Source organism: Theobroma cacao, chromosome 9, assembly GCF_053813885.1.
Source record: "Theobroma cacao isolate CCN51 chromosome 9, ASM5381388v1, whole genome shotgun sequence".
In the NCBI taxonomy this organism is placed as follows: domain Eukaryota; kingdom Viridiplantae; phylum Streptophyta; class Magnoliopsida; order Malvales; family Malvaceae; genus Theobroma; species Theobroma cacao.
Window position 1 is genome coordinate 35855988 of NC_142647.1, and position 27835 is coordinate 35883822.

Sequence of the window (27835 nt, forward strand, 5' to 3'; positions counted from 1 at the left end):
TTTTCTCCAGAATAGTTACTTGTCGTCATCCTTTCTTGAAAACCTCTGAAAAATGCCCCTTAAATAGTCCACAAAAGCCTTAGTTTACAAAAATCCCCGTCAAAATTTTATTTTTGGAAATATATCTAGTGCCACTGTTTTACCTTCCTTGACGTCGTGGCACCCTAGCCTCGGGTGCCAATATGGTGTAAATTTTCCTTTCTGCGCCCTAGCTCTCTACTCTTGGGTCCTATTATAGGATCCTACAGAATCCTAACGTTGCAGCCTTGAGCAACTTAAAGTCGCATGTCATGAGCCAACCTTATATAGGGCTATAATAGGATAGAATTACATAGAAAATTAAGACTTTTGTACCTACAAGGGAGATGTCCCCTTTTCAAACATTATAATGGCATCTGGTGACAGTTCTAGAAATACTTGTTAAGTCTTCCTAAGGAAGACTCCTTAGGAAGGGAATGTCCCCATCTCACACATTGCAATGGTTATTGGTGCGATACTTGTAAATCCTCATAAACTCTTTATAAAGGGTGAGTAGCTAGTAGATTGTTAGGCTACCTCAATAGTAAAGGTGTGTTTGTAGCGAATAACCTAGAGCTACCCATATGGCCCGATGATGGCTTGTCTTAGTTTCTTTGTACTTATTTTCATATTAATAAATTATTGTTCTTTATGTGGCTCTAGCGGTTGTGTATATGGCATTCAGTATGCCCTATGATTTCAATGTGGGTTGCCTTAATCTAATTTGTGGTTATTGTTGATGTTTGTTTAAATATAAATGCATTATTAGCTAGTTTGCATAGAAGCATCCACTCAAGCATCGCACAAACTATCACATACTTAAGCAAAAGAATGTAGTTCGTGACAGTTGGTATCAGAGCACGGGCAAGACGTGCTGAGCTAAAGAGTAAACATGGTAACAACATGGAGTTCACCAAATGACCATCAAAGGATTGATGCGATAAAGGACATGATGGCCTCAATAAAAGATCAAATGGTCCCACGTGAATGAATAGATGAAATTGAGACAGTCAAGTGGAAACTGTCTAAAATGATTAATACCCTGAGTGATTAGGCCAAGGATGCATTGAGCACTCTCCAAGGTAAGATTGGAGAATTACAAGCTCAAGTAATCTTTTGATTATTGCTCCAAGTAATACCAATGCAAACTCAAGAGATTAATGTAAAATGGCCAAAGTACCGAAGCCTCAGCGATACAAAAGGTCTAAAGATGCAAAGGATTTAGAGAACTTCATTTTTCATATTAAGCAATATTTTCGAGCTATGGGCACAAAGTTGGAGGAGGACAAAGTGACAATGGCTTCAATGTCTCTTACTAGGGATGTGAACTTATGGTGGCGTTCCAAATTCATTAATAGTGAGTGTCGCATCAACACTTATGCTTGATGAAAGTTACGAAAGCTTATGCAAACTGGGTCAATACGGGAATTTGTGCAAAACTTCTCAACCTTAATGTTTGATATTAGGAACATGACTAAGAAAAATAAGTTGTTCTACTTTCTCAATGGTCCGAAGCCGTGGGCGACGACAAAGTTATAATAATAGAAGGTAGATGATATGGCTTTAGTAATGGTAGTAACTGAACATCTTATTGATTATCGTGGTAACTCCCATAAACAGAAGGACCCATCATCATGAACCAGTAGCTTGAGCTCTAATAGTGGGGTAAAATTTCTAAGCGTTAGTAGACCCTTAAGTGGGGAGAAAAGAGACCACCTGCTCAAGACACACCACAACCAAAAACAACTAAACCGTGGGGCTTCAAACCTTAAGCCTCAATATCTTGTTTTCTCTACAATGATACTCGAGGGAGTGAAGCTAGTTTTGGAAGAATTTCAAGATATGATGCCAGAATAGCTACCTAAGGTCCAAACACCTTGATAAGCTGTTGACCATGGGATAGAATTACTTGCAAGCATCAAGTTGCTTGCAAAACTGCCATTCAAGATGGCTTCCTCAGAGTTAGTAAAGCTAAGGAAGCAATTAAACTAGTTGATTCAAGCCAAATTCATCTGACCATCAAAGGCACCTTTTGGGGGCTTGATACTCTTTTAGAAGTATCATGATGGGAGTTTACAATTGTACATGGATTACCGACCTCTAAACAAAGTCACAGTCAAAAATAAATACTTAATTCCCTTTATAGCAGATCTTTTTGACCAATTGAGTCATGCAAAGTACTTCTCCAAATTAGATTTGAGATTAGGCTACTATCAAGTAAGAGTTTCTAAGGGACATGAATCAAAAACCACCTACGTGACATGGTATGGTGCATTTGAATTTCTTCTTATGCTTTTCAGACTAACTAATGCTCCAATCACCTTTTGCTAATGATAAATCAGGTTTTTCATGATTATCTAGACAAGTTTGTGGTATTTTACTTGGATGATATCATGATGTACAATTCAACCTTAGAGGAGCATTAAAGGCACTTGCAGTAGGTCTTCCAAAGGTTACACAACAACCAATTGTATGTGAAAGAAAAGAAATGTGCATTCGCGCAAACCCGAATTCAGTTCCTCAACCACATAATCAAAAAGCTGTTAGGGTCAAAACTCAACATATCTTTTAGTTATCACCCGTAAACAGATGGCTAGACAGTACGTTTCAATGGGTTGTTGGAAAAATATTTGCAGCACTTTGTACAGACGAACTAGAAGAATTGGCCCAACTTATTATATGTGGCTCAACTATGTTTCAATTCACAAAAATGCTCAACTACTAATAAAGCCACTTTCAAAGTCATCATCGAAAAACAACCTAGACTTCCTCATACCTCAGTGGAATCATACAACGAGAAGAGTCTTCGAGCGTTTAACTTTGTTAAAGAGTGGAGACAAAACACTGCAATTGCCAAAGCATATTTGGAGAAAGCTTCTCGCCTTATGAAAAAGTGGGTAAATAATGGTCGAAGGGTGCAACACTTTAAAATGGGAGACTATCACAGCCCAATTTTCGAGCCATGACCAGTGCGAGGGCCCAATGGGTATAGCCCACTAAGCCCAAGCAAGCCTTTTTATGTAGTCTTGTCCATTATTTCATCCATCAATCCTAAAGTCATATTTCGTAATGCTCAACTATAATTACTTTAATAGTGTGCTATGACAATCATATGCTTGCATTTAAATTAACTCAAAATAATGTCACCCATTGCCAACTCATAGTGGCAATCATTAATCAAAACATACATGTATTGTTCATAACATGAACCTTAGTGATTTACAACACATATGCGTATACACAAACAAAAAGACTCTTGACTTCTAGCGGAGTGACTTTGGGTGAAGGTACGATTACTGAATGCCATGGTACCTACCAAAAAGACGGATATATGTAGGCGCCTCAATCTAGGTCCCAACTACTTCCGAATCTAAAAACATGAAGTTGAAAAGAGTGAGTATAAATCTAGTGAGTGAACATAGGAAGAGAGCAAGCATCAATATGGGAAGTTTTAGAAAACATGATGCACTTATGTTGAAAACAATGCAATTTAGCTTAATTTCTTGTTAAAACCCCTCAATTCAACCCTCGATTATTTAGTGCCTTAGTATTTAAAGATCCATGATCAATAATGAAGTTAAAGAGTGAAAACTACGGTAGAGTCCGAGCAAGGCAAGCATGGCAGAGTGAATCTCGCTATAGCGAAAAGGCATCGCTGCAGCTAGAATGAATTTTTGCTGCAGCGAGTTTCAGGTAAAATTTTGAGCCAATCACCCTAGAGTTTCTCGTTGCAGCGAAAATGAATTTCGCTATAGCGGAAACCCGAGCAAGCATTTTACTCAATCACCTGAGAGTTTCTCATTGCAGCGAGAATGAATTTCACTGTAGTGAAAAACAGGGCAATGAATTAAAAGAATTCTTGTCACAACATTCAATATTCAATGCAATCACAATATATTTTCCATAAGCACTCTATATATATAACATATATAAACATATATACAACTACCAGCATCACCCCAACTCTCCCCAACTCGTGTACACTCCCACACCGCACATAGCTAGGTCATCATGTGCACTTCCACACCGCACATTACAATATCATCATCAGCATCATGTACTCTCCCACACCGTACATTACAATATCATCATCAACATCATGTGCTCTCCCACACCGCACATGGCATAAATCATCGGCATGTGCACTCCCACACCACACACTACTGGCACCGTCATGTGCACTCCCACACCGCACACGCATAGTTATAATTATCACACAATAATATCATTTAATGCATAACATACACATCAACATAATATAGGAACACATGAACTAATCACATTGCACATTTCACAATATTAGAACATTTCATCAAGGGCTTGTTCCCCAAGTATATTTTAAAGGAAAAACAAATAAAATTTTCAAATGATTCATTCAAACACATATGCATTTACCAAAACAATTTAGATGCAAATTCACTCACTTGTCTTTTGTTGATTCTTTAATCAACTCCGACTTCCACTAATTCTTCAAGTGGAGATATGGGGTCTCGTTGGAACCTATCACACACAATAACATCACACCAACTCAATTTACATGAATACTATTCCAAAAGTTGTTTCCTAAATCAAGTTTTACTAGTTATTCCTAACTAGCTTCTAATTACCATTTGACTAGTCATTATTTTGCACTACTTTAGCCTCACTAGAAATAAATAAATAACCTTCAACAATAAGACAATCCACAATTCTAACCATTGGCCATTCATCAATAACTTAAAAATCAACCCTAACTCACTACTCACCTTGGTGGTTTCGTAGTTGAATTCTTTTTCAAGAGTTTGTCAAGCTATTATGGAAAGTCTCTCTCTTTCTCTCTCTCTCTAAAACATCCAACTAGTGAAAGAAAGAATTAAGGAAAGACTTTTGAGGGTTCTTAAGGTGTAAAACTGAAAGAGCAAATGAATCCTATGAAAGTGTGCCAAAGCATGAGAATTGAAATTACTTTGAGAAAGTTATGGAGGTTTCAAGGGATGGCTTCCATGGAAGATGGAAAATGTTTTGTGAGGAAGAAAGATGGGAAGAAGAAGAAGAAGAAGTTATTGGAAGTGAGGAGAAAGTGCTCGAAAAATTTGATATTTATCTTATAGTTGACTAAAGTTCCATTTATTTACGAAAATGCCATTACATAGTTGACTTTGCCTTCTTCTTCCCTTTGGCTCAAACTTTTTACTCTTTTGACACTGAGAAAAGGTCCACAATAGATTAAAGGTACTCAAGTTCATGAAAACTTAAAAATTTATACCCGTGACCCAAAATTACCATTTTGCCCCTATCGTGGAAATTATAATTATTTTTATTTTCTTCATTTATTTCATTATTATATACCTCATTCATTTATTCCTTAGGCCTACTTAGACCTTAATAACATTAGAAAACCCACTTTTGGGAGCTCACTAAGAAAATGACAGAACTACCCCTAACCCACGTCATCGTGTCTACCTCCGCTACACATCTATGAAGGTCGAGGTTTCACAAAGACATGGTGCTAGTGAAATTGGTACCCAAACAACTTCAATTCTTAAGAAAGAGAAATCGAAGACCAGTGCAAAAGTATGTAGGTCCAGTACTAATTATGGCTAAAGTGGAGAAGACTTCTTACAAGATTGATCCGCCTAAGTGGATGAAGGTACACCTCGTGTTTCACGTCCGTAACTTGAAGTCATTCCATTCAGATCCAAAAAATGCAAGCAGAAGTTAAGCCACGAGAGCCACCATCACAACACAAAGTAGAGGAAATTTTGGCAAAGAGGACGAGGATAATCAAATGACGACTAACACAAGAGTATCTAGTGAGATGGGAAAGTTTACGGTCAGATGAAATCACATTGGAGAAGGAAACCAATCTTCGCATCTTCAAGTAGAAGATTAAAGAATTCTAAGCCAACCAGTCAATAAGGATGTTGACAAATTAAGTGGGGGAGGATGTCATGAGCCAACCTTGTATAGGACTATGATAGGGTAGAATTACATAAGAGTTTAAGACTTTCATACTTGCAAAGAAGATGTACCATTTTCAAACATTGTAATGGCATTTAGTGACAATTCTAGAAATACTTGTTAAGTCTTTAGGAGCAAGACCCTTTACAAAGGGAATGTCACCATCTCACACATTATAATGGTTATTGGTGAGATACTTGTCAATCCTCGTAAACTTTTTATAAGGAATGAGCAGTCAATGGATTGTTGGGTTGCCTCATTGGTAAAGGTATGTTTGTAATGAATCATCTAAGGCTACTCCTATAGCCTGACGATGGCGTGTCTTGGTCCCTTCATACTCATTTTTATATTAATAAAATATTTTTCTTTATGTGGCTCCAGTAGTTGCACATATGGCATTTGGTATGCCTTATGATTTCAATGTGTATTGCCTTAATCTAATTTATGACTATTGTTGATGTTTGTTCAGATATAAATACATTATTAGCTAGCTTGCATGGAAACGTCTATTCAAGCACCCCATGGACTATTGCATACTTAAACGAAGGACCGTAGTTCATGACATCGCAACCCTCATTCCATTTTGTTGCCTTTGTGCAAAACTGTAGCATTCTAGCTTTTTCCAATGAGAGTTTCACCCTTATCTAATCCAAATTGGACAAAATGATTAACATCAAATTTGTAGCCTTGTCTCTTAGCTTTCCAATGGCTAAAGAATCACATCAATTAAACCTATGTAGCTCAAGTTATCCTCAAAATACTGTAGCATATATGAATAAAGCTATCACCATACTTACACGGATTTTCATCAACTTTCCTATAAGAACAATAAAATAAATCAACAATAACTATACTTAAAGTAATTTAAAGTAAAATAACATAAAAATAAACTAAGATAACTTAAACTAACTTATCAACCTGTATTAAACTAAATTAAACTAAATTAAGCAAATTAACTAAAATACTTAAATTCTGAAAATAAAATCTTCAAAACTTAGCTACTTAAGCCCTCAAAATATGACAAAATAACTCTATATAATAGAGTTATCATTTTCTATCCTCTCAAAATCAAATCTTAGCAAATTTCAAAAGAACCTTAATGTCTTAAAGTCAAGAGGTGTGTTTCACTTAAGTTTTTAGTCAAATTTTGCTCATAATTTTCTCATATCAAAAAAGGGGAGATTGTTAGGTTTACAATTGATTCTAGTTTTGAAATGCCAAAATAAATTATAAAAATTCCTAAGTTCAAGTCCTTAAAGAACATTTTACAAAGCTTAAAAACCCCTCAAAACACTAAAATGAAATGGCTAAGTGTTTACTCAAACAAAAAGTTCATAACAGTTTTAAAATCTGACTTTTTAGTTCTAAGTATCGATACCTCATGCTTGGCAAATAATAAGTATCAATACTTTATTTATAAGGATTGATACTTTTCAACCCGAGAGCCAAACTTCCAAGGCAAAGGTAAAAGTATTGGTACATGGGCTGAAAGTATTTATACCTCCTATAGAAGTATCAATAATTCTGTGCAAGATTTGAAAATTTCCTTTCAAAAGAATCAATACATGTGATCATTGGGTACAAAATTCTAGCAACTAATGAATCTATTTTGCATTAAATGCACTCTAATGGCTCCAATAAGTTTTCCCACTATAAACTGAAGCTTCCTTCCACATTTATGAAGGTGGAAGACTTTGGAACCAAATCCAAAACAAGAAAGCATAGCTTTGAACATTACATCACTCTCTATTCTCATTTAAGCTTTATAGTCTTCATTTATTGAGTTGAAAGTTCTTGTTCTTCATTCAATACTTGTACCTACCAAGCTTACCAACCTTCAAGAGGCATCTCAACTTTTCTATTCCTTCATCATTGTCATCATTATTGGTTATACCTTAACCATTTAAAAGGTAGTTAAATTAGTTATACCTTAACCATAGAAAAAGTGGAGGGGTTAAATCCAATCCTTGAAAAGGTCTTGCACCTTCAAAAGGCATTTATACTTAGTTGATTTGAGAACTTCTTAGCAAGCTAAGGGAGAGAACATAGGTAAAAAGTCGAACCTCTACAAAAACTCCTTTGCAAGCTTTTCCCCTTACTCTTTAAATTTTGTTTTGTCAAATCTTAATCTTTGAAAAGAGTTAGTGCACAAGTTAATATCTAAATTTTAGTTTCAAACTCATTTCCTACTCTTAAAGTCAAATTTGCAAAAAGTTTCAATTATTTTCAATTCACCCTCTTCTGGAAACCCTTTATAAACTAAGTTTTTACTTTAACATAGCACAAGCATTATATTTATACGTAAGCATATTAACTCTACCCCTAATAGGATTTATATAACTTTTACATTGATTGCAGAATTATCTATAAACTAACTAAACTAAACCATTCAATTAAGTCTTTGAAGTTCTTAACTTTTTTCAATTAAGTCCAACTTAATAAAGCCCTATTTTACATTCTCAATTATCATATTTTAATGTTTGTAACGCATTCGGTTTTAACATGTTGATAATAAATATAAACTATAATCCAAGGTAAACTAGGATTAGTTGAATCAAACTCGTATGCATTCACCATTAATTTCCTAATTAATTAATTCATATTAATAAGTCAAGATTAGTATCTAGAAATATATCATGACTACCCAAATTAAGAAAAGTCATAGTGGTTTGACTCAATCCTTCAATGCAAAGCCTTACAATGTAATTAATATCCCTTCATCATCTAATATATCCACAAGACATAAAGCATAGTACAATGTCTACTCCATTTTTGTTTTTGCCATTTTAGTACTTAAATCTAGTAATCAAACTCATAATTAGAGAATTGAAGAATCCCTTTATCGATATTTCCACTTACTTTGGCCAAAAACTTGTTTAAGTTATTACATGTCAAGATGCAATGGGATATTCCTTTAATTAGTTTCACTTAAGGTGATGAATCCTGTATTGACTATCACTTAGCTTCATGTGTTTCGTATATACCCATGCCCATCCTAATTGAGCATCCTTGATTAAGACAACCTTAGATAGTATCAAAGTATAGCATTTGACATACAAGTTAATTTGATGATCTCAAGTCTAAAGATCACTTACACAACTGCTATATAAGAATTTATTTCATAGATACTTTTTTTTTGAAAGGCAGGTATTCATTCATCATTGAAAAAAAATCCAAAACAAGGAAGATAACAAACCTCCCTTCACCAAAGAACCAAAATTTATAGATGCACAAAAATAAATCTACAAGTACAAAAAACACCTTTGAATTCCCCGAAACATCAACATTTACAACCCCCAAACAAACCAAGAGGTCAACACAACCTCATTCGGAACAATCAGAGGTAAAAGACAACAACAAAAACCTACAAAGGACCCTCTATACATACACAAAAAGCATTCACAATGATTCACATAGCAAGCCAAAAACTCAAAAGGAATAAAAACTCCCCTGTACACTTTAAAACATTCAACCTGTAGTTAAAAACAACCTGTAGAAAGAAACTCCAAAACATTATAGACCCTTTAGCCACATTGACACTTCTTCCTCTTCTTGATTAATAACTAAAAAAAGCTCTTCCTTTCTTCACATCGGCCTTAGCCAAAAAGTTCGCTAAATCATTCACAAATCTCATAATTTTCATAAAACACACACTTTTCAACTGTGTCTCGAAGAAATCCATACTTATCATGAAGGCTCTAATATTCCATGGTGTTGTAACTAGCTCCTTAGCCCACTTCACCTCATTTTTCGAGTTACTTTCCACAATTACCTTCTCAATATTACCTCCATCTAGAAGCTACTACCATTTCGAAGGCTTTTTTAATTGCCAAAATTACAATTGTATTTGCATCAAGAACCCCAATAGATATAGAAAACTAGAGTAATAATTTACCTTTATCATCCTTAAAGACACTACCTATGCCCACCTCTCTCAGGTTTCCTCTTGAAGCCTCGCCCACATTAAATTTAACCATTCCTCTCGAGGGAGGCTACCACGACACATCTAGTTTCATGGCTTTTGTCTTCTTAGGTTGGACTTCTAGGTTGGCATTCTTATTAACTCTATGATGGATATATTCATATTTGGCCATTTTGTATTAGCCCATCACACAACCTGGAGTTTGATGATATCGTAAACTTGCTCCCGGTCCCAAAGTTTGCCTTGAAAAATGACTCCATTCCTCTCAAGCCAAATTGACCATATAATAGCATAAAAAGCCATTCTCCATAACTCACCATTACTTAAACCCTTGGTTGTATCATTCTAGCTAAAAAACCAAATAAACGAGTCATGATGGTTAACCTATTTGATTCACTAATTTTCAATACACCAACTCCATAGCATCCATGTCTCGGAGCATGAAAAAAACAAGTGGCCAATAGATTCACACTCCCTTTTACTTAAAAAAAAAACATGGAACATCGGCTCGAATAATACCCTTTCTCAACAGAGTTTCTCTGATAACCACCCTACTTTTGATTAGTTGCCACCCAAACACTTCCACTTTGAGTGGAGCCAAACCTTTACATAAAATGTGGGATGAGATTCCTCTGGATGTGATTAAGGATTCTGGCTAGGCTAATTAATCTTCATGTTCCTTTGTTAAAACTTCCTAGCAATAGTTGTTTTCTCTCCAAGCATGACCAAGGTTGTTAAGACTCTAACTTGTTGAGACTTAAAGTTTATACTTTGAAAATCTCATTTTTGCAAATATAAAAGCCTTTATGAAAATTTGTTGTAGGAAGTTTTTAGGTATCAAATGCATTTGAACATCTTTGCTTCATTATTGTAAAATTTGTTAAACAAAGAACCTTGATTAACCTGTAATGATTTATTAGCAAAGTGCTTAATACAAAATTTCAAGAATTTTCAGAGCTTTCAAGAACAAAGTAATTTGCTTTTGAGGAAATAAAGGAATGAAAACCATTTGGACATTTTTAAAAAAATGGTATCAAATTTTTCTAAATATATAGTTAAAGAGTTTAAAATAAGTTTGCTCATTTTTGTAGCCTTTGTCCAAGGAAATTAGAGTTTCAAAAGTTGGTTTTTTTTTTTTCTCCTTGATTCTAGGGCAAAATGATCACCTTAAAAGTTTCACCTCAAAATGAGTTTTAAGAGTTTTGATTTGTTTTTTAAGTAAAAGTGAGGTTTCAAGTGGTCAAATTTCAAAATCTCAACTTTATTAAGTTTTAAATTGTTTCGACCTATTTTATCTAGCCTAAACTCACTTGTTTCTTCGACATGGTCCATTGCTCTCAACCCGTGGTGATTTCTTTCCATTGTACCTTTCAAATTTCATTTCTTTCTTTTTCTCAAAACTTCAACTTATTTAAAAAGTAATATATATTCGCTTCAGAATCAACAATTATATTAATATTTGATAAAAAAAAATGAGTTTTCATAATCTACCAATTTAAATTCTTGATGTTCCTATTAAAATCACCAATTACGATCAGGATATTATAATTTTCTCACTCGAATCCTCTACGCTTCTTGTAAATACCACTTATCACAATCACAACAAAAAAATTTCACCACCCTTTTACCATCATATTATTCGTTGTCGAGTTTCTCCTATATTTTTTTTTCATTTAAGTTTGAACTCTTTTTGGAAGGACCACTCACACCCAATAATTTACATACTCGAGAACAAGACGTATCATATGGTTTCCTCCTTCCCAGGGAAATGCTTAGGCTTATTGTATCTTCTCCATTTTAAGTTTGGCTTTTGGTATTGCCTCTTTTTTATTATACCCCTGTCTGTGTTCTATGTTTGGTGCTGATTAGCTGTTGAAGAGATTTAGAATTCAGGGTTAGGGCCTTATTGCTGATTTCTTTCTAGTTGCAGAGGCCATGACATGATTTGTGGCCTTGAGGGTGCCAATGGCTTGATCTTGGGCTGCTCTTCACTCTAATTGGACCCATTTAGCCCAAATCTAATAAGGGTTGTCACCTTTTCTTGACCATTTTCTTTTTCTTTATCCTTTTTTTTTTGTGTGTGTGTACTTACATAACCAATGCATATAAAATAGATTTAAAAATAGCTTGAAAAATGAAATAAGATTATACTTATTGTGATAATTGTTTTAAAAGAAATGGCGTAACAAATTGCCATATTTTGTTTGTGATGATCAGTGTGGGGTAAGAAGCAAGAGTTTGACCGACTTCCAAGTTCCAACCAAATCAAAGTTTTATGCTTGAAGAGATGGTCAAATGGAGCCCAAATCATTAACCAACAAGCTTTTCCGATTTAACAGCTCGGAGCTAATTAACATGTCAGAGTTTTCAACATTATTATACTTACTAAATTGTGGTTCAGCTGAAAGATGTTGCTATCTCTTTTACCTATTTGGCTTTTCCCATTTGCTTAGTTGTCTTTGTAAACAATGATGATCTTTCCTCTGTTAATGAACATTTATAGAACATAAGCATATTGTATCAAATAAATTTGATATTCCCTAAATTTCCCTCAATAACTTTTAAATTGAAGACATTCTTTTTCTTCTTCAGGTTTCCAAGTTACTTAGCAGCTTTCAATTCCAGGTGAACATCCCCATCGGACATCTTTAATGTTGGCTGCCACCAAAACAAAAAGGTAGGTCCAGAAGTCAAATGTATGTAACCTTTCATCTTGAGAATTAGAGTGCCTAAAGACAAGCCTTTTTGTTTTCTTAATTTATTACCACATGACAATGAAAAACCTTTTAAATTATTTAGTAAAATTTAAATAAATTTTTAATTTTTTATTATGTTAAATCAATTTTTTATATTTTTATTTTAAATTAAATAAGTCTTTTAATTTTATTTTGAATCAAATAAATTTTTATGATTAATGATTAATTTAGTTAAAATGTCACTTGCTATTTTATGTTACTTGATATTTTATGTTATATGACGTTGATACGATATGTTAACATGTCATAATAGATGATAACGTGACATGTTAATGTGACATTTTTCACCATTCATTTCAACATCATATCAATATCATCTAAATATAAAATGATAAGTGATATTTTAATTAATAATAATTAATTAATTATTAATTATAAATAATAAATACTTATTTGAGTTAAAATATAAAAAAAATCTAATTAAACATAATAAAAAATTTATTTAATATTTTTAAATAATTCAAAAACTTTTTCAAACATTATACCATTTATTATTAATTTACATCAGAGTTCCCTTCATAATTTGGGTATTCGAGGTTGATGGGGTCCCAAAGCATGTTAGATAGCAGATGTGATGTTGGTAAAATGTTGTTAATTATGGACACATTTCAAAAAATTTTCTTGTTCAGTGTCTTAAAGGGACACAGCTTTTAACCTTACAAATCCCAACAAAAAACATTTTAGAATTCATCATCAATTACAAGAGTACAAAATTATTAGTGAACAAAGAAGAATATGGAGACATCATCATTATTACCATCTCTAAATACATTAAAATAAGTTAAAAAACACAAAACATTTACTTAAAACATTTGTTTATTTGTCTCAATGATATGCATATGGATGTAGCCAGCATGCGTTGAGCGTGCCGCCTCCCCCATTATGTCTCGCCGTGGACATCCTCATACCTATAACGCCCTCTTTTCTTTTTTAGTAATGTAACTGAGACGCTCTACTCCAACACTCCACTTAATTTGATTTCATTTATTAAAAAATTTAATTCCTCAAACTCAAAATAATCCAAATCCGATTTTATTCCAGCTTAAACGATCAAATTTATATTTAATAATGTAATTTAAAGTTTTAAAATAAATAAATATAATCAATTTTTTTTTTTGAAAAACATGAGAATTATCATTTCATAAGAAAGATGTACAATTAAGAAATACTTATTATTAGTGTTATTAATAAAAATATTTATCTTATTAATAATGTTATCAAATAACGAGCATTTATTGTCATGTGCATTACACGTGAACGCTTTTTCATTTTTAAAAAAATAACAACTTAGAAATAAAATTAGACTTTATCCCATTTAACAATTGTGCTTACATATTAATTTAAATTTCTATCATTCTCTGATACTACTACATACATATTTGAATATTATATAGTAATTAAAAATTATTTAAAATGGAAAATAGCCACTTAAGGCTATGATGAAAAATGTTTATTTTTCTACTGATAAAAAAATAAAATCTCTTTGATATTTATCTTTTAAATATTAATTTATTTAAAGATAACAAATATAATATCAACTATTAATTTATAATTAACTTTAGAAGATAAAGTACAATCTCTGTTTGTTATTCTTATATACTTTATATCACTTTGATTTGTTTCAATATCAATGTTGTGATTAGGACAAGAGTAAAAAAGTTGTTTCAATTTTGTTTCAATTTACAATTAAATTCTTTTTTCAGAATTATACATCATACATAAAATATTTCATTTTTTGTCCATTATTTTTTGTTCTTACAAATAGTAAAATAAATTAAAAAATTAACTTTAAAAACAAAAGGAATCCATAAACTACAAAAATAATTAAAAATAAAGGTAATTGGAGGAGTTCTACCCTTAAACACATTGTTGCTTTTGTTCACCTTTAATAGACGTTATTGTTGACCTTGTAAATCGAAAGTTTAATGTATAGTGAATCACCCATAATAATCCATGCAATAAAATGAATATTAAATGTCAACTAATAAAAAATTACTAATATTTTTTGAGGAAGTAAATTATTAATATCTGATATAAAATAATTTAAATTAGTAAATAACTATAATTTAATTTTTTATTTTATATAATTTTTTAATTTTATTATATTAATTAGAGATTTATCGCAATGGAAAAATGATTTTGAATAACTTAAATAAAGTTAATAAAATTTGACTAAACTTAGTTGATCCTTTAAAATCTAACTCGATTTGACTTTAAAAAATCATTAACTTAAAAGTTGAAATGAAATGATCAAATTTAACATAAAACTTGAATTCTAAATAATATGAACATGTGACAAATGATTTTCAAATTTATTTCGACTCGAAATATTGACCCAATCCAAAATGAACCGACCTAACTTGCTTAATTGCCACCTTTAGTGTTGTTTTGTTCAAATTATGTGATATTCATAATAAATGGTATAAATATAGTAAACAATTATTTAACTGTTATCAGTAATCCAACAGGCAACTACTTTTACATGTTGGTGCGGTCAAATTCGGTCCTCGATTGTCTATTTAAGAGTTCAAGTGTTGACATTTTTCCTTTTTATTTTCTCTTGGATTTATTTAATTACTTTTTGTTCCCTACCTATACCTAGTTTGAATTTACAACTACTATTTTTTTAAAAATAAAATATCTCATATTTTTAAGTTTTAATCAAAATTTTATACAAGTCTATTAATTTTTTAAATAAATACTCTGACTCAAAAATATAAACACAGTTAACAAAAATTATAAAAAAACTAAAATGACCTTTTTTAATAATTTTAAAAATTATTAGTTTTTTTAAAAAAAAATTAAAAAAAATTAAATAAAAACATATAATAATAATTTTTAAAATTAACAAAGGGTAAAATTATCATTTTAATATTATCATATCATTAAACTAACAGAAACACTAACAATCGATTAATAGCTAGACGTATGTGTTTAGCGGAATATAGTTTCTTAAAATACAATGTCCATTTTTAAAAACTAATAGACTCACTTAAAATTTTAATTAAAAATTAAAAAATGAGAGATTTTATCCTTTTTTTTATGACAATATCTTTCGATTTTAAATAAGCACTCTCCCATTCCACTTTCATATTTCTCCTTTATGTGCTCCTTTTACTTTACACATTGGAAAACTTTAGAGTAGATTTTGAGAGTAATTTATCACTATTGATCCGTCAATGTTTCAATTTTAAATTTTTGTATATATACATATACATATATATATTAGTTAGAAACAAAATTATCATAATCTTGTAAATAATTTAATAGATTTCAAATATTAAATATTGAAAGTACTCGAACATTTGATTTAATGATTTACACGTGATTTTATTAAAATTTTTTCAATTAAAAAAATCTTTGAGTTCTAGTGTTTTGGTATCTCTTATTTTCCTTCAATGTTTTCATCGCTTGTTTTTGATAAACCATAGCAATTTTTTTATCATGTACTTTAATGGAAAAAAAAAGACTTTACTTAGCTATTTATTAAAATAATGCTCAAATTATTTGCAATAAAACTTTATTCAATGGTTATATATTAGCATTTTTGCTAACTTCGTTAGCTCTAGGTTGCTTAATTGATTTCTATTCACGTGCGAAAGTAATTTATAATCTTGTTAACAAAGTTGAATATGTAGACCAAGACATAAGTATCCTTTACTTTAAATTGAATTCAAAAGTAGGGATTTTTCCATCCCTAATTATTAGTAACTCTTTGGAATCAACAAAACTAAATTGTTAAAACTTTCTTTCCAAAAAAAAATGTTAAAACTCATAGTCCTTTTATCCTTTCTTGTTTGTCTCTATTTAACTATTAAAATTTTTTTAATATATTTTATATTAAAATATTGACATAATGCTTGAAAATATTTTTAAACTATTCAAAAAATTCAAAACCCATATTTATTTAGTACGTTTAATCAAATTCATTTATTTTTATTTTAAATTAAATAAATTTTTATAACTAATCATAATTGATTAATTATTATTAATTAATATATCACTTGTTATTTTTATATTCACATGAAATTGATATGAAAAATAAAAATATAAAAATTTGATTAATGTAATAATTTTTATAAATATTAGATTCAAAATATTTGATATTATATGATTTTAATATAAAAAAGTCAAGCACATTATCATGAAAACCGATTTTAAAATATAAAAGATTAAGTTTAAAAAACTGTTAAAAAAGACAAAGAAAAAAAGAAAAGGAGGAACAAGCTTTAACCCATTAAATGAAATGCTTAGAATCCATTGACAAGGAAGGGCGAGCTCTGGTGAAGCAGAGACAAACTGAAGGGGAAGATGGGTGGCGATGAAAATTGAAAGGACAGAATGGAGAGTAGAGCACGGCACGTTGAAAGGGACACCTGTAGTTGATGAAACGTGACACATCTCAACCCTTTTCATCTCTTCTCGGCATCTATCTTTAAAGTCCAAGGACATCATCCTATTTTTTGGACTATGAAGTTTCAAGGCCTTTGATTGCATGGGGCATGCCCTCCTGCCTGCCTCCTCCCTCTCATTCTTTTACCCTTTTTATCTAATGCATCTCCTCACCGTCATTACCCATGTAACCTACCCTATCACTACCGTTTATCTCACAACACAAATTTCTATAAATAAAATGCGCCAAACAAGTTAGGCCTCCATGTCGGACCATCCCATAGATCTGTCGGTGGGACACGTGCTCAAGATCTACAAGCAAAAAAGGACGTCATATAAAGTGCGTCTCATGAACCTGGGTACATTAGTGCAAAACAAAAGTGGACAAATGAATACATAGAAATACTCCTACATATGCAATTGCTTAACTACTTCGTTAAACTAGAGGCAGCTTGGTTAAATCGGTAGAATCACTCCTCTAAGATCATAGTTTTGATTCCCTATCAAGGTTTGGAATTAATGATAGGTTGACTAATTTGGTAAAATTATTATCTGGATATATACTAATTATTTCAAGGGCAGGTCGATTTAAATCATATAATCATTGTCTTGATATTTCCTGGTACTAGTAAACAAAGGTTGTAATTTTGCTCCAAATTTTTATTTACCAAAACACTTGGCATAAATTTTGCTTTTCTCTTCTCTGTTTAATATAATATATGACAGGTAAATAGAAAGTGGAAATTGATGGGTAAGTCTCATCAACCCAATGATAGAAGAAGAAAATTAGGACCCAAGTGGAATTGAGAAGGGAGTTTGCGTCCTTTACTAACATTTAAGGAGAAAAGTCAATACTCAAGAGGGAAAAGTGAAGAAAATCTCGTGAAAAAGGTTGACAAATACACATGACAGATTGATGGGTTGGGACCGTCTGATTCGAGGACTCTTTTTGGGTGTGTGGGACTTGAAGGCAAGGGAAGGAGAGAACCAAATAAAAACAGTGCGTGCGTGTAATGTACCAGAGGGTGAAATGGAAGTGGAGGTGCATCGCGCAGAAGCAGAAATATTTACGGAAGGAGCAAGGGGAGCTTTGGCAACTTGGCTTTGTTTCACTGCTTTACTCAATTTGTTGTTGCGATCACTTTCCCTACACAATTATACCTGCAGGAACTAGTGCTTTCTACATCACTGCTTTTCTGCTTGTCACTGTTTTTTGCAAAGAAAACGTAAAGTTAACGCTTTCTCTTTGCCTTTCTATTCCATCTACCTAAATGTCATGCTACCTTGCAAACTTGAAAATCCTCTAGTGTCTTTACCTTTCCGAACTCTCTCTCTCTCTTTAACTTTCACTTTTGATTTTCCTTCCTTCATTGAATAACCCAAACATTTTGATTCTTTTCTTCGTTGATCCGCCTCAATATATAAGCCTATTGAAGCTAGCGTTTGATCTTTATAGCCCTTTATTTTTCCCCCCATAAAATCCCACTTTCTCTGTACGTTTTTATCCAGGCTTCTATTTTTATGCGTTCCTTGTAACACCTTCTGATAAGCCAACTTCCAATTTTGGAGTTCCCATTCAGTAGTAAATTCGAGGAAGAGAAGCCATGAAAGATAGAGGCAAAGCCGTGGAAGTATACAGCAATGATTTTTTCCAAGATTATAGCAGTTCATCAGATCTTCCATGTAAGAAACATCCGCAATCATCTTCGGTTGGTATATGTGCTTATTGTCTCAAGGATCGTTTGGTGAAGTTGGTTTGCTCGGATTGTGGAGAACAGCGTCTCTCTTCTTGCTCTTGCTCCGAGATCTCCTCCAACCCTCGAACTTCATGCACTGGTGAGGTAGGCAGCGTTGGTCGTGTCTCATTCTTGATAGAGAATGACAACAAGGATCAAGTTCCGAATCCAAGTTCTAAGCCCAAAAGCAATAGTGGAGAAAAATCTGAAGAAGTTTTCTTTCTCAAGAGAAGTAACAGTAGCTGCGTCGAGATCAAAAGAAAGAACGGATTTTGGAGAATTGGAAGATTGTTTAGGAAGAAGAGAGACAAAGACAATTGTGGGAAGAGTGTTGGTGGAGTTGAAGAGAAAAACGATTTGTGGGTTGTTGATTACATGGGTGTGTCTAGGTCAAGGTCACTTTGCAGTTTCCGGGGAGGTGGGTTTTTTGGATCAGAAGATGGAGGTGACTTGATGAATTTTTCAGGGGCTAGGAGCTCCATTTCAGCTGCCAGGAGTTCTAGCGTCAATGGTGGTCTGTGTTATGATCCTGAAAGGAAAAGTGGGTTCAGCGAAGCAGAGCCAAGAAAAAGTGGTTTCGATAGTGAAAGAAGAGACAGTACTTTTATGGAGTCTGATATTGCTGATATTAAAGCTGTGAGAAAGGGTGGGGTTCTCATGGATCTTGACGGTGGTTTTAGTAGTGTGAACAGGCGTGTGTTTTCTCTTAAAGAGAGTTATTTTACTGGTGGGGATGATTCAGGCTTCATTGACTTAAAGTTTGACTTCCAATCAGAATCTAAAGGAGAGATCCCTGCTCTGAAGAAGGGTGGTTTGTCAGACTCACACTCTGCTTTTGGCAGCACGAGGGGTGGTGATTTTGTGCCACATGAATCTGGTGGTTCTATTCGAAATGCCTTGGTCGGAGATGGGGCCTTTTGCAATGGAGGTTCGTGTAGGATTACAGTGAATGAAAGAGGAATAAAAAAGAGTAGAAAAAGTTTCAAGGGCTGGCGGTGGATTTTCAAGCACCACCCAAATTGGAGCGGTACCAGGAAGAAAGACGAAGACCTTATGGTCAATCATTGAATTCCTGATTAGCTTAGGCCAATATTTCAATCTTTGTTTTTTTGTGTTCTTTCATGTGTATTTTGTCACATCTTTTCTGATGTAGTTATGCTGATTTAAGTAATGAAAGAGAAGTCGGGTCATGTTTGCCAAGGAGGATGGTATTCCTCCCGAGAGAGTCTGTTACTTATTCAACCTCCTCATTCAATCTCAAAAACCCTCGAGTAAAGAATACGTTATTTTAATATATACTTGCAAGTATTAAGTGCTGGATTTGACCAGAGAAGCGTGTGAAGTTTAGGAAGTCTCCGAATTGCAGGCGGTACCTGTCCTCTTATATTGTATCATGACGAGGCCTGCAAGATGGCTCTTTTATAAACTGCTGGTCTAGGTGATGATAAGTTGATACTTACACAAGCTGGCTTGGAGCTCCTCTGTAACCAAATCATTTTAAACATATCAAAATACTGTATCTTTCCTAGACTAATTTATGATGTAGAATGTAATCGTTTCTCTTTTTCTGTATTCTATTCTGTTAGTCATTCAAGGTTTAGTTTAAATTTTTATCTTGGTGATTTTGAGTACTACTTACAGGCAATGGCTAGAGCAACAGGAGAGCAAATCACCGTATATATAGTCCAGCTCCATGGATCAACAAGCAGATACATCCCAATTATCTAGAATCGCACGAGGATCAACCAGGAAACTTTTAATGCCTACTGAAGCTTCTCATTTTTCAGTCACGTTGCTGCTTTTTTTTTCCTTCTCTGATCAAAATTTTCTTTGAGTCACCAAACCAAACAAAAAAAAAATGTTTGACCCTTGACAGCAGAAGCTAGAGAGGAGATGAAGAGACGTGTCCGTAGCATAACAACCATAATTTACCACACAATCAACCAAAATGGCACCCACAATCTGGAAAGGAAATAACCTGATAGGAGGAGATGAAGAGTAGAACTAGAAAGTGGGAGAATGACAACCTTGGAATGTGGACCCGGAAGCAGAAAATGAGGTTGCTCTGTTTCAAATAACGAAAGGGAAGCCATAAGAGCCCCTGAAGCGGGGAAGAAAATGCTAAATATATTGCTTTGGTTTAGGATGAATGATGATTCTGGTTTTGGGATTCTAGGTTCTTTTGACTTTTGATATAATCTGAATTCCATTCGCTGAAAGAAAAATAGAAGACTGGAAGAAAGAAAAATCAGAAAATTGGAAAGGAAATCTTTGCAAAGAACACTTCATTACATTATTCTTTGTGCTCTATTGGCGTATGTTACATACACCAATCTTAGGCATCGATGTTACAGTGTGGTCGTATAGACATTTTGGAGACACTTGTCACACCTGAGGCATGGACAGACTTATTTTAAGAAAACATAACATATTTTAAAATTTCAGAAGAATAAGACTTATATATATATTTATTCATTGGCATACTTGCAACTGAGGACTAAACAGGGTGGTCGATTGTCCTCATTTTTTGTTGGTAATCTTATATTCCTCGTCCTATTGCTCTGGATGCAGACATTTATGCAAATAGAATGCGCCGGCGGTATTCTCCAAGCGCCCATATGGGGAAGATGTTTCGGAATGAGGAGTAATTCAGCGTGCAGTTCCTCATAAATACTCCTGTTATTTCCTGTTGTAGATAAGTCATAATTCGTTAGACTTTTGCAGTTGAGAATATAGCATCATAACAGGAGCATTCTTTATGAATCACTACCTGTTGAGGGAAGTCACCATCTTCCATCTGTGAATTAATCAGGACCTTTATTCCACGATGAATGGGTGTAGGATCCACATCAGCCTACAAGCAACAAAGCATTACTCAGGACATGGGTTCATGCATGGACTTCCAGTGAAAGTATGACAATTCAGTAAGAAAAATCCAATGTACCATTCCAAATTCAGGTTGCAAAAGTCATCCATTAATTTGTTAAGTGCACAAAAGTCATGAATGTTTGAATGGTTAAAATTCTAAGTGAAGAGGGAACTCTTGACTGACCTGGCCAGCAGCAATGAGGGATAACAAAGCCCAGGCTGTGTGGACCAAATTTGCACGGTTGCCTGGCAAATTGGTATATACCTGCTACCAAGAAACATAAGCGAATAAAAAAATCGAAGTCATACACGAAGCAGTTGAGAACTAAAAGTAATGTGTTAATCACAGTGTTGAATTATGCACTTAGTTTGTCTGCTGAAGATTTGTATTTATGAAAAAAGAGTACACTGGTTGTCCATGCCTTGTTTTGGCTAGAAAGGTAACTCTCCCCCCATCCACCATTTGCCAGCTGCTTTGATAATAAAAATTCACAAGCTTTCCTCAAAGCAGGACTGTTGTGGTAATTTCTGCCACAGGCTGCCAGTCCTTCCACGGCGAACCATGCACCATAGGTGTAGCAGATTCCCCAGCAACCATACCTGTTTGATCAGACAATCATATATAAAATTGCTTTCTTTTGAATGAAAGTAATATTGTCAATTTGTAGCTGAAAATGAAAACAGAAAAATAATTTTGCAGTTCAAAAACCCTTGATTACAGATAAAACGGACAGTATAAAGTATACCGTAGTTACCATGAACCATCTTGATTTTGTGTATCTTCAATGTACCGAGCTCCCCTTGCAACGCAATGGTCTATCTCAGCCCTCCGGTGCTTGGGATGCAGTTTCCTAAAGAGTGCAAGGGCTTGAATCGCCGACGAAGTACATTCTACATACCTAGACAGAGGCAAGGATGGATGCTAAGAGTAAAATACCAATACGAGGGCAACAATATTTCAGTGAACTGAAGAATGCTTACTCTCTTTCTATGAGAGTGTCTTCAAAAAACTCAGTAGGATTGAACTTCTGTGAAAAGTAGAAAAAGATCTTGTTAGGAATTTACTGCTAGATGGTATGATTTTCAAGGATGCGCAAAATGAAGGGGGGCAAATGGATCACCTCCAGCCAACCATATGCTCTTTGGGGCTCCCAGGCTGGGAAACCGCCATTGTTGCTCTGCATAAGAGATTGAAACAGGCGCTTTATTAGGACTGGATTCCATATGGTAAGAAAATTTTTCTAAGAAGAAAAGGATTATCTAATAAGGAGTTTGCTGCTCATGATGCGTATTCTGTTTCTAGGAAATCCGAAGCATTTGGTTCTTACTTGTAGGGAAAGAATGACATTGACAGCATCATAGAATCTCTGTGTTTCGAGTTTTTCTCCAACGAGATCATTTGACATTTGGGAAAACAAGAGTGCACACTGTAGCAGAGATGAGACATCGCAAAATACTTATAAATGCCGCTCTGACAAAAATCAAGCAAACGCGGAATTTCTTAATCTGTATATCTGATAGAGTTTTGAGTATTACCTTTAACCCTTCTGCAGTGCAATCAGAGACTTGCCAGCCATGATCTTGTGTGGAGAAAGTCCATGATCCTTTTGATATGTGTCTGTACATACCGGAGAAGTTGCCAGAAGGGTTTTCTCGAACCTTGCAAAATAACATCATTTAGTTGATTAAGCTACATTTCAAGGGTTCAGATGGTCACTGACACAGATCAAGGAGTTAACCTGTGAAGCTTTTACGAAGTCATGTGCCTTGCGGAGTGTGGGGCCGTATTCATCACTTAGATTACTTGACATAATTGCCTGAATAGCAAAAGCTGCATCCCACATTTGACAACCGAAGGTCTGCATGTTGTAAAGTAAAGCCATCGAGCTGGTATCACTATGGTGTTCAGGTTATGTAGAAATTGTAGAGTAATTTGAATAGGTCCATTGCTAGCCAACTTTGAGTTTTGTTGGTTATTGAAATTTGTTAAAATGGTTGGAAATCAACATGCCAAAAAGATTTGTTTTGATTTGGCTGTTTTCCCTTTGATTTTAATAGATTAAGATTGATATTTAAGTTATTTATGGATATCACTGATTATTACATTTTACTCTAGACATAATTTTTTTTTAATTCTAGTATTTTTCATGAAAATATTTTTTTGCTTTATAATACTTGAAATTTTGATTGGTTGTGGATTGGAAATCATGAATTATAAACTTGATTGTGGGCAAATACTAGTTGAATAAAACATGGATTGATCTCTAACCTGCATTTTCAGGCCATCTTCTGCAATCCAATAGTAATCTGGCAATCTCGCCAAGTGTCGCTTATATGCTTCGGAGTTAGGATCTTCAACCCAACAGGCCATTAGACATAATACCTGGATTTGAAGCGGCAGTCATGAATGCTTTAATTAAATGTGGAGAAAGAGAACACAATTATGATTCCACTACTCCTACCTTTTCCACACACCCAATGCAGAGGTATCGGCTGTTCTCATCTTCATAATGTACATGCTGAATCGCGACTTTAAGTGCCTTGTCTCTTAGCATAGAGAAGGGCCAGCGCGTTAAAAAAGGCTCCACAACATGGTGGAGAAACCCCCATGTTAGGTCTTGAACAAGAGGATGTGGATAGTAAAGATCCTCCTGAAAACAAAAAGCTTGACGATTTCAGCTTTTATAGCTTCCTCTATGGATTAATTTCCATAACGATAGTAACATTTAACATTGCTTCAAAGGAAACAACCTTGGCAACAGTGTTTCGAGCTGCATTCCAGTTTATTTCATGGTAAGGTTGGTTGTATAGCTCTTGCCTTAGTTGTTTGATCAATCCGGTGATTGGACCAACAAACCTCTTCCCATACAAGTATGACATTGGCATGTAAACCAATCGACAGTAGCATAACATTTTGCCTGCGTTTAAATATAGGTTATTACTTTTTCAGAGTCGATTTTATCGACTGGAGAATTAAAAAAACACTACGCTTGGAAAACCTGGGTGGATTGGTGAGACTTTAGGGAGAAGCCAGAATTCTGGAGGCAAAGGATTGCAACCTGCCCACTCGTACACTCCAAGTACCTGCACTCCACGCATGTGGACATCCGAATGCCTTATTAAACTATGCATGTTAATGGAAATCTATAGTCTTGTAAAATAATTAGTGATGAACTTCAGTTGAAATTTAAGGCCAATTCTGATAGACTAAAGGGTTATAATGGTCATATATACCGTGACCCAGAACTTTCCCCAAGATGGAATTCCCACCAGACCACCATGGTCAAGTATCCATTTTCTGCCTCTGGCCACAGCCATGCCCTCACCATCTTCAGGCCGCTCTCCTAGCAGCCTCAAGGTAATATAGCTTATTGCTGTTCCAAACATTGTGCTGTGACCCTCAATGTGTAGTCCCCAACCTCCATCTTCATTCTGCAATGCAAAAATCCACCTCTTCATGAAGTTCATGATCGGCTCTTTATTACTTTGTTGAGGAAGAAGAAAAATAAAAAAAGAAAAAAAGGATGATTATAGATGAACTATTGCTATCATACACAGTCAATCCCATGCCTCAAAAGCAAATATTTCTTTCGCAACATGGTACCTGATGATTATAGATGTAACGAATTATTTCCTTTTGATGTTCAGGAGATAATATTGTATTTAGTCCCCCGGTAACATATAGCGCCATTACCTAGACATTTTCCATAAGTCAAGACAGTTATCAACAGTAAGTAATTTTATAGTATTTTGCAGTGATGAAGAACAAATAAACAGAGTATTAGTAATTCGACTTGGAATTATGATTAGAGTAGTTAATACTTCTTTTAAATAAAAAGTAGTGGCTAGTGGTGGTAATTACCAAAGGAGGAAGGAAAAACAAAGGCCCTGCAGTTTCAGCAGGCCAGTGACCATCATGGGCCTGAAGAGAAGAATAGAAACTGATAGCCCTTCTCAGAGTAACTGTAGTTGCTTCCTCTGTCACAACTTCTTCATGGTTCAGCTTGACAGGTGGTGGAATCAGCCCACATGGATTTTCTTTGGTAAGCTGCCCACAAATTAAATTCACAAATTTGATATGAATGATAATTAATGCATGAAATATTTCAACAAAATGGAGAGATTTGATTAAAAAGAAATTAATCATTTTTAAAAAGTAATTAATGCATGGATAATTGTTGCCGGTACTTGCAGCCTTTTAGATCCATTTAGCAAATAATGCCATATCCCTTATGGACAGCTCTGGCCTGTTTTGTTATATTTAATTTCTCTCATTATCCTCTCCACATTGTACTAATCTGCAAGTTTAATATTCAGTTTCCCATAAATTAATTTCCACAGGAGAAAATTTTGTAAATTTTGAAATTCACATAATTCTTTAAGCATGTCTAATAGACTTAAGACTTGCATATATCTTCAAGTAATCTGTGTTTATGTGTTAATTTTTGTTACTGAAGGCTTAATAAAAAATGAAAACGCAAGTATGTTTATATAATTGGAACTGAGCACGAAGCTGTTTGTGGTCAAACAAGGGCCAGGGCCAGGGGCCTTAAATTGACAAAGTTAATGATGAAAAGCATTTTCGGCTGTCATGACTCGAAGAGCATTGTTATCCCTGTTTGCATATAACCAATATAATTCCGGAGCTAATATATGGTTTGGCATCCCTCTTATACTCTCAATTGTCAACCAAGAATATTCAAAATAATACTAACAACAAGTATTTTTCCAACAATAATGGAGAACAGAGACTAATCGAAGAATATCAAAATGCAAGCCAACTTTGTAACCCATGCTAGGAAAATGCAAGTAAGATTCTCAACCAAGCTTTTCAAACCTTAGCTTCAAAAGTAAAAGGAGACAATGCGTGAGACTGTAATTAAAATATTCATTAATTTTTTGTTTTGATCACTATCTTGAAATTTAAAATAAAATCCATTATAAAAACTATTTCTGTACATCAATAGTTAAATATTTAAATTTTACGAATGAATTTATAAAATTATCATATCATCATTAAATTATAGTTAAAAAATTAACATAATTATTAAACATGACAGTTCTACAAACTTTTCGTAGTCATACCCGAAAACAAAAATCCGGTTCATTACCACGAGAAATAAAGAGAAAGCGAATGATAGCTATACCCTTAAGCTTTTGGCTACCATACCATGCCGTGGAATAAAGGGCAAAACTAATAAATCAGCACTTACGATAACAAGTAATTTAGTTTATTCATTGTATGGGACTTGTCAAAAGAAAGGATACCTGCATTCTCATCAACAGATCGGAACTTTGTTTGACTCGAAATCGGTTCTTCTTGAACTCAAGACGAAGCCTCTCCACTTGGGCTTGCTCTTCTGGGCTTCCTGCGTTTGGATCAAATTCCCAATGCTGTCTTCCGACGTGACCGTTAACTGTGGCCAGCCATGGACCCTCTTCTGCTATCTTTAGCTTCCACATCTTTTACTTTCTGCTTCTGCAATTTAAGAGCAAACGTGGAAATATATATACATCCCCAAAACAGAAACAAAACATATGAAGATACTACTTCTTGCAAATTTTATCACTGAATATAAGCCAATTTTGATAGCAAATATCTCCACCCAAGTTACTGTCATCTAAATCAGATAAAACAAAATGAATCAAGAAGAACAGCAGAGGAAAGACTTAAAACAAGTTTATCATGACTTGAGAAAATATATATACTCCTGATACGATCAGAAGAATTCACTTGTACATATTCCTTATATATCATTCAATATAAGAAACGAATGAGAAGTGGGAAGTACCAATCCACAAGGTTATTTGGGAAGCAGAAAGATAGAAAGAAATAACAAAGAAGAGTTATGAGAATGGAAGTGAGGTGCAAAATTATGTGCACAAGGCAGCCCTTTATAAAAGCGCAGGAGGAACAGAGAGAGCTGCGTTGGCTCGTGGCTATGGTTGTTACCTAGTAAATATTCTTGCTCCTTCAATACTCATGCTCCCTCCCACCAAAGTCTTTGTCCCTTGTTTCATTTTTGTCCACTTACTTGACTTTCCTTTTGCCTATTTTTCTTTTACCTGAGTGTATTTAATTTATGATAACACATTAAATTTTTTTTATTGGTTCAATGGTTTTTAATTTCAAAGAGCAGAGAAAATCAAGAAAAATTAATATGAGATATAGGATAAGTAAAAATATTAGCCGAAAAAAAGAG

General features: G+C 34.0%; 2 protein-coding genes across 3 annotated transcripts; one reads left to right on the forward strand and one right to left on the reverse strand.

Moving 5' to 3' along the window:
* Nucleotides 1-18077: 18077 nt before the first annotated feature.
* Nucleotides 18078-20056, forward strand: LOC18589607 (uncharacterized). The gene has a single exon (XM_007014652.3). The coding sequence runs from the start codon at nucleotides 18633-18635 to the stop codon at nucleotides 19830-19832; it is 1200 nt and encodes a 399-aa protein (XP_007014714.1). The 5' UTR covers nucleotides 18078-18632; the 3' UTR covers nucleotides 19833-20056.
* Nucleotides 20057-21034: 978 nt separating this feature from the next.
* On the reverse strand, nucleotides 21035-27579 carry LOC18589606 (lupeol synthase-like). 2 transcript variants are annotated; one of them, XR_001929627.2, is made up of 20 exons: nucleotides 27425-27579; nucleotides 26901-27111; nucleotides 25495-25680; nucleotides 25237-25326; nucleotides 24867-25064; nucleotides 24632-24716; nucleotides 24384-24550; nucleotides 24095-24283; nucleotides 23902-24015; nucleotides 23372-23491; nucleotides 23169-23291; nucleotides 22961-23059; nucleotides 22754-22810; nucleotides 22614-22660; nucleotides 22388-22531; nucleotides 22055-22232; nucleotides 21817-21897; nucleotides 21535-21618; nucleotides 21249-21450; nucleotides 21035-21155 (listed from the first exon to the last, which is right to left on the reverse strand). XR_001929627.2 is itself a non-coding variant. In XM_018128513.2 (19 exons), the coding sequence occupies exons 2-19, from the start codon at nucleotides 27093-27095 to the stop codon at nucleotides 21340-21342; spliced, it is 2268 nt and encodes a 755-aa protein (XP_017984002.2). In that variant the 5' UTR covers nucleotides 27096-27111; nucleotides 27425-27579; the 3' UTR covers nucleotides 21035-21339. The 2 variants fall into 2 exon arrangements, 1 of the variants encoding a protein (XP_017984002.2); XM_018128513.2 differs by having other exon boundaries at nucleotides 21035-21450.
* Between the last annotated feature and the right edge of the window lie 256 nt (nucleotides 27580-27835).

Coding starts and splice junctions, on each gene's coding strand:
- LOC18589607 (XM_007014652.3), top strand. CDS start 18,633: ATGAAAGATAGAGGCAAAGCCGTGGAAGTATACAGCAATGATTTTTTC.
- LOC18589606 (XM_018128513.2), bottom strand. CDS start 27,095: ATGTGGAAGCTAAAGATAGCAGAAGAGGGTCCATGGCTGGCCACAGTT. Junction 25,065..25,236: donor GTTACATCTATAATCATCAG/GTACCATGTTGC, acceptor TTTGCATTGCAG/AATGAAGATGGAGGTTGGGG. Junction 24,717..24,866: donor GGGGAAAGTTCTGGGTCACG/GTATATATGACC, acceptor CGTGGAGTGCAG/GTACTTGGAGTGTACGAGTG.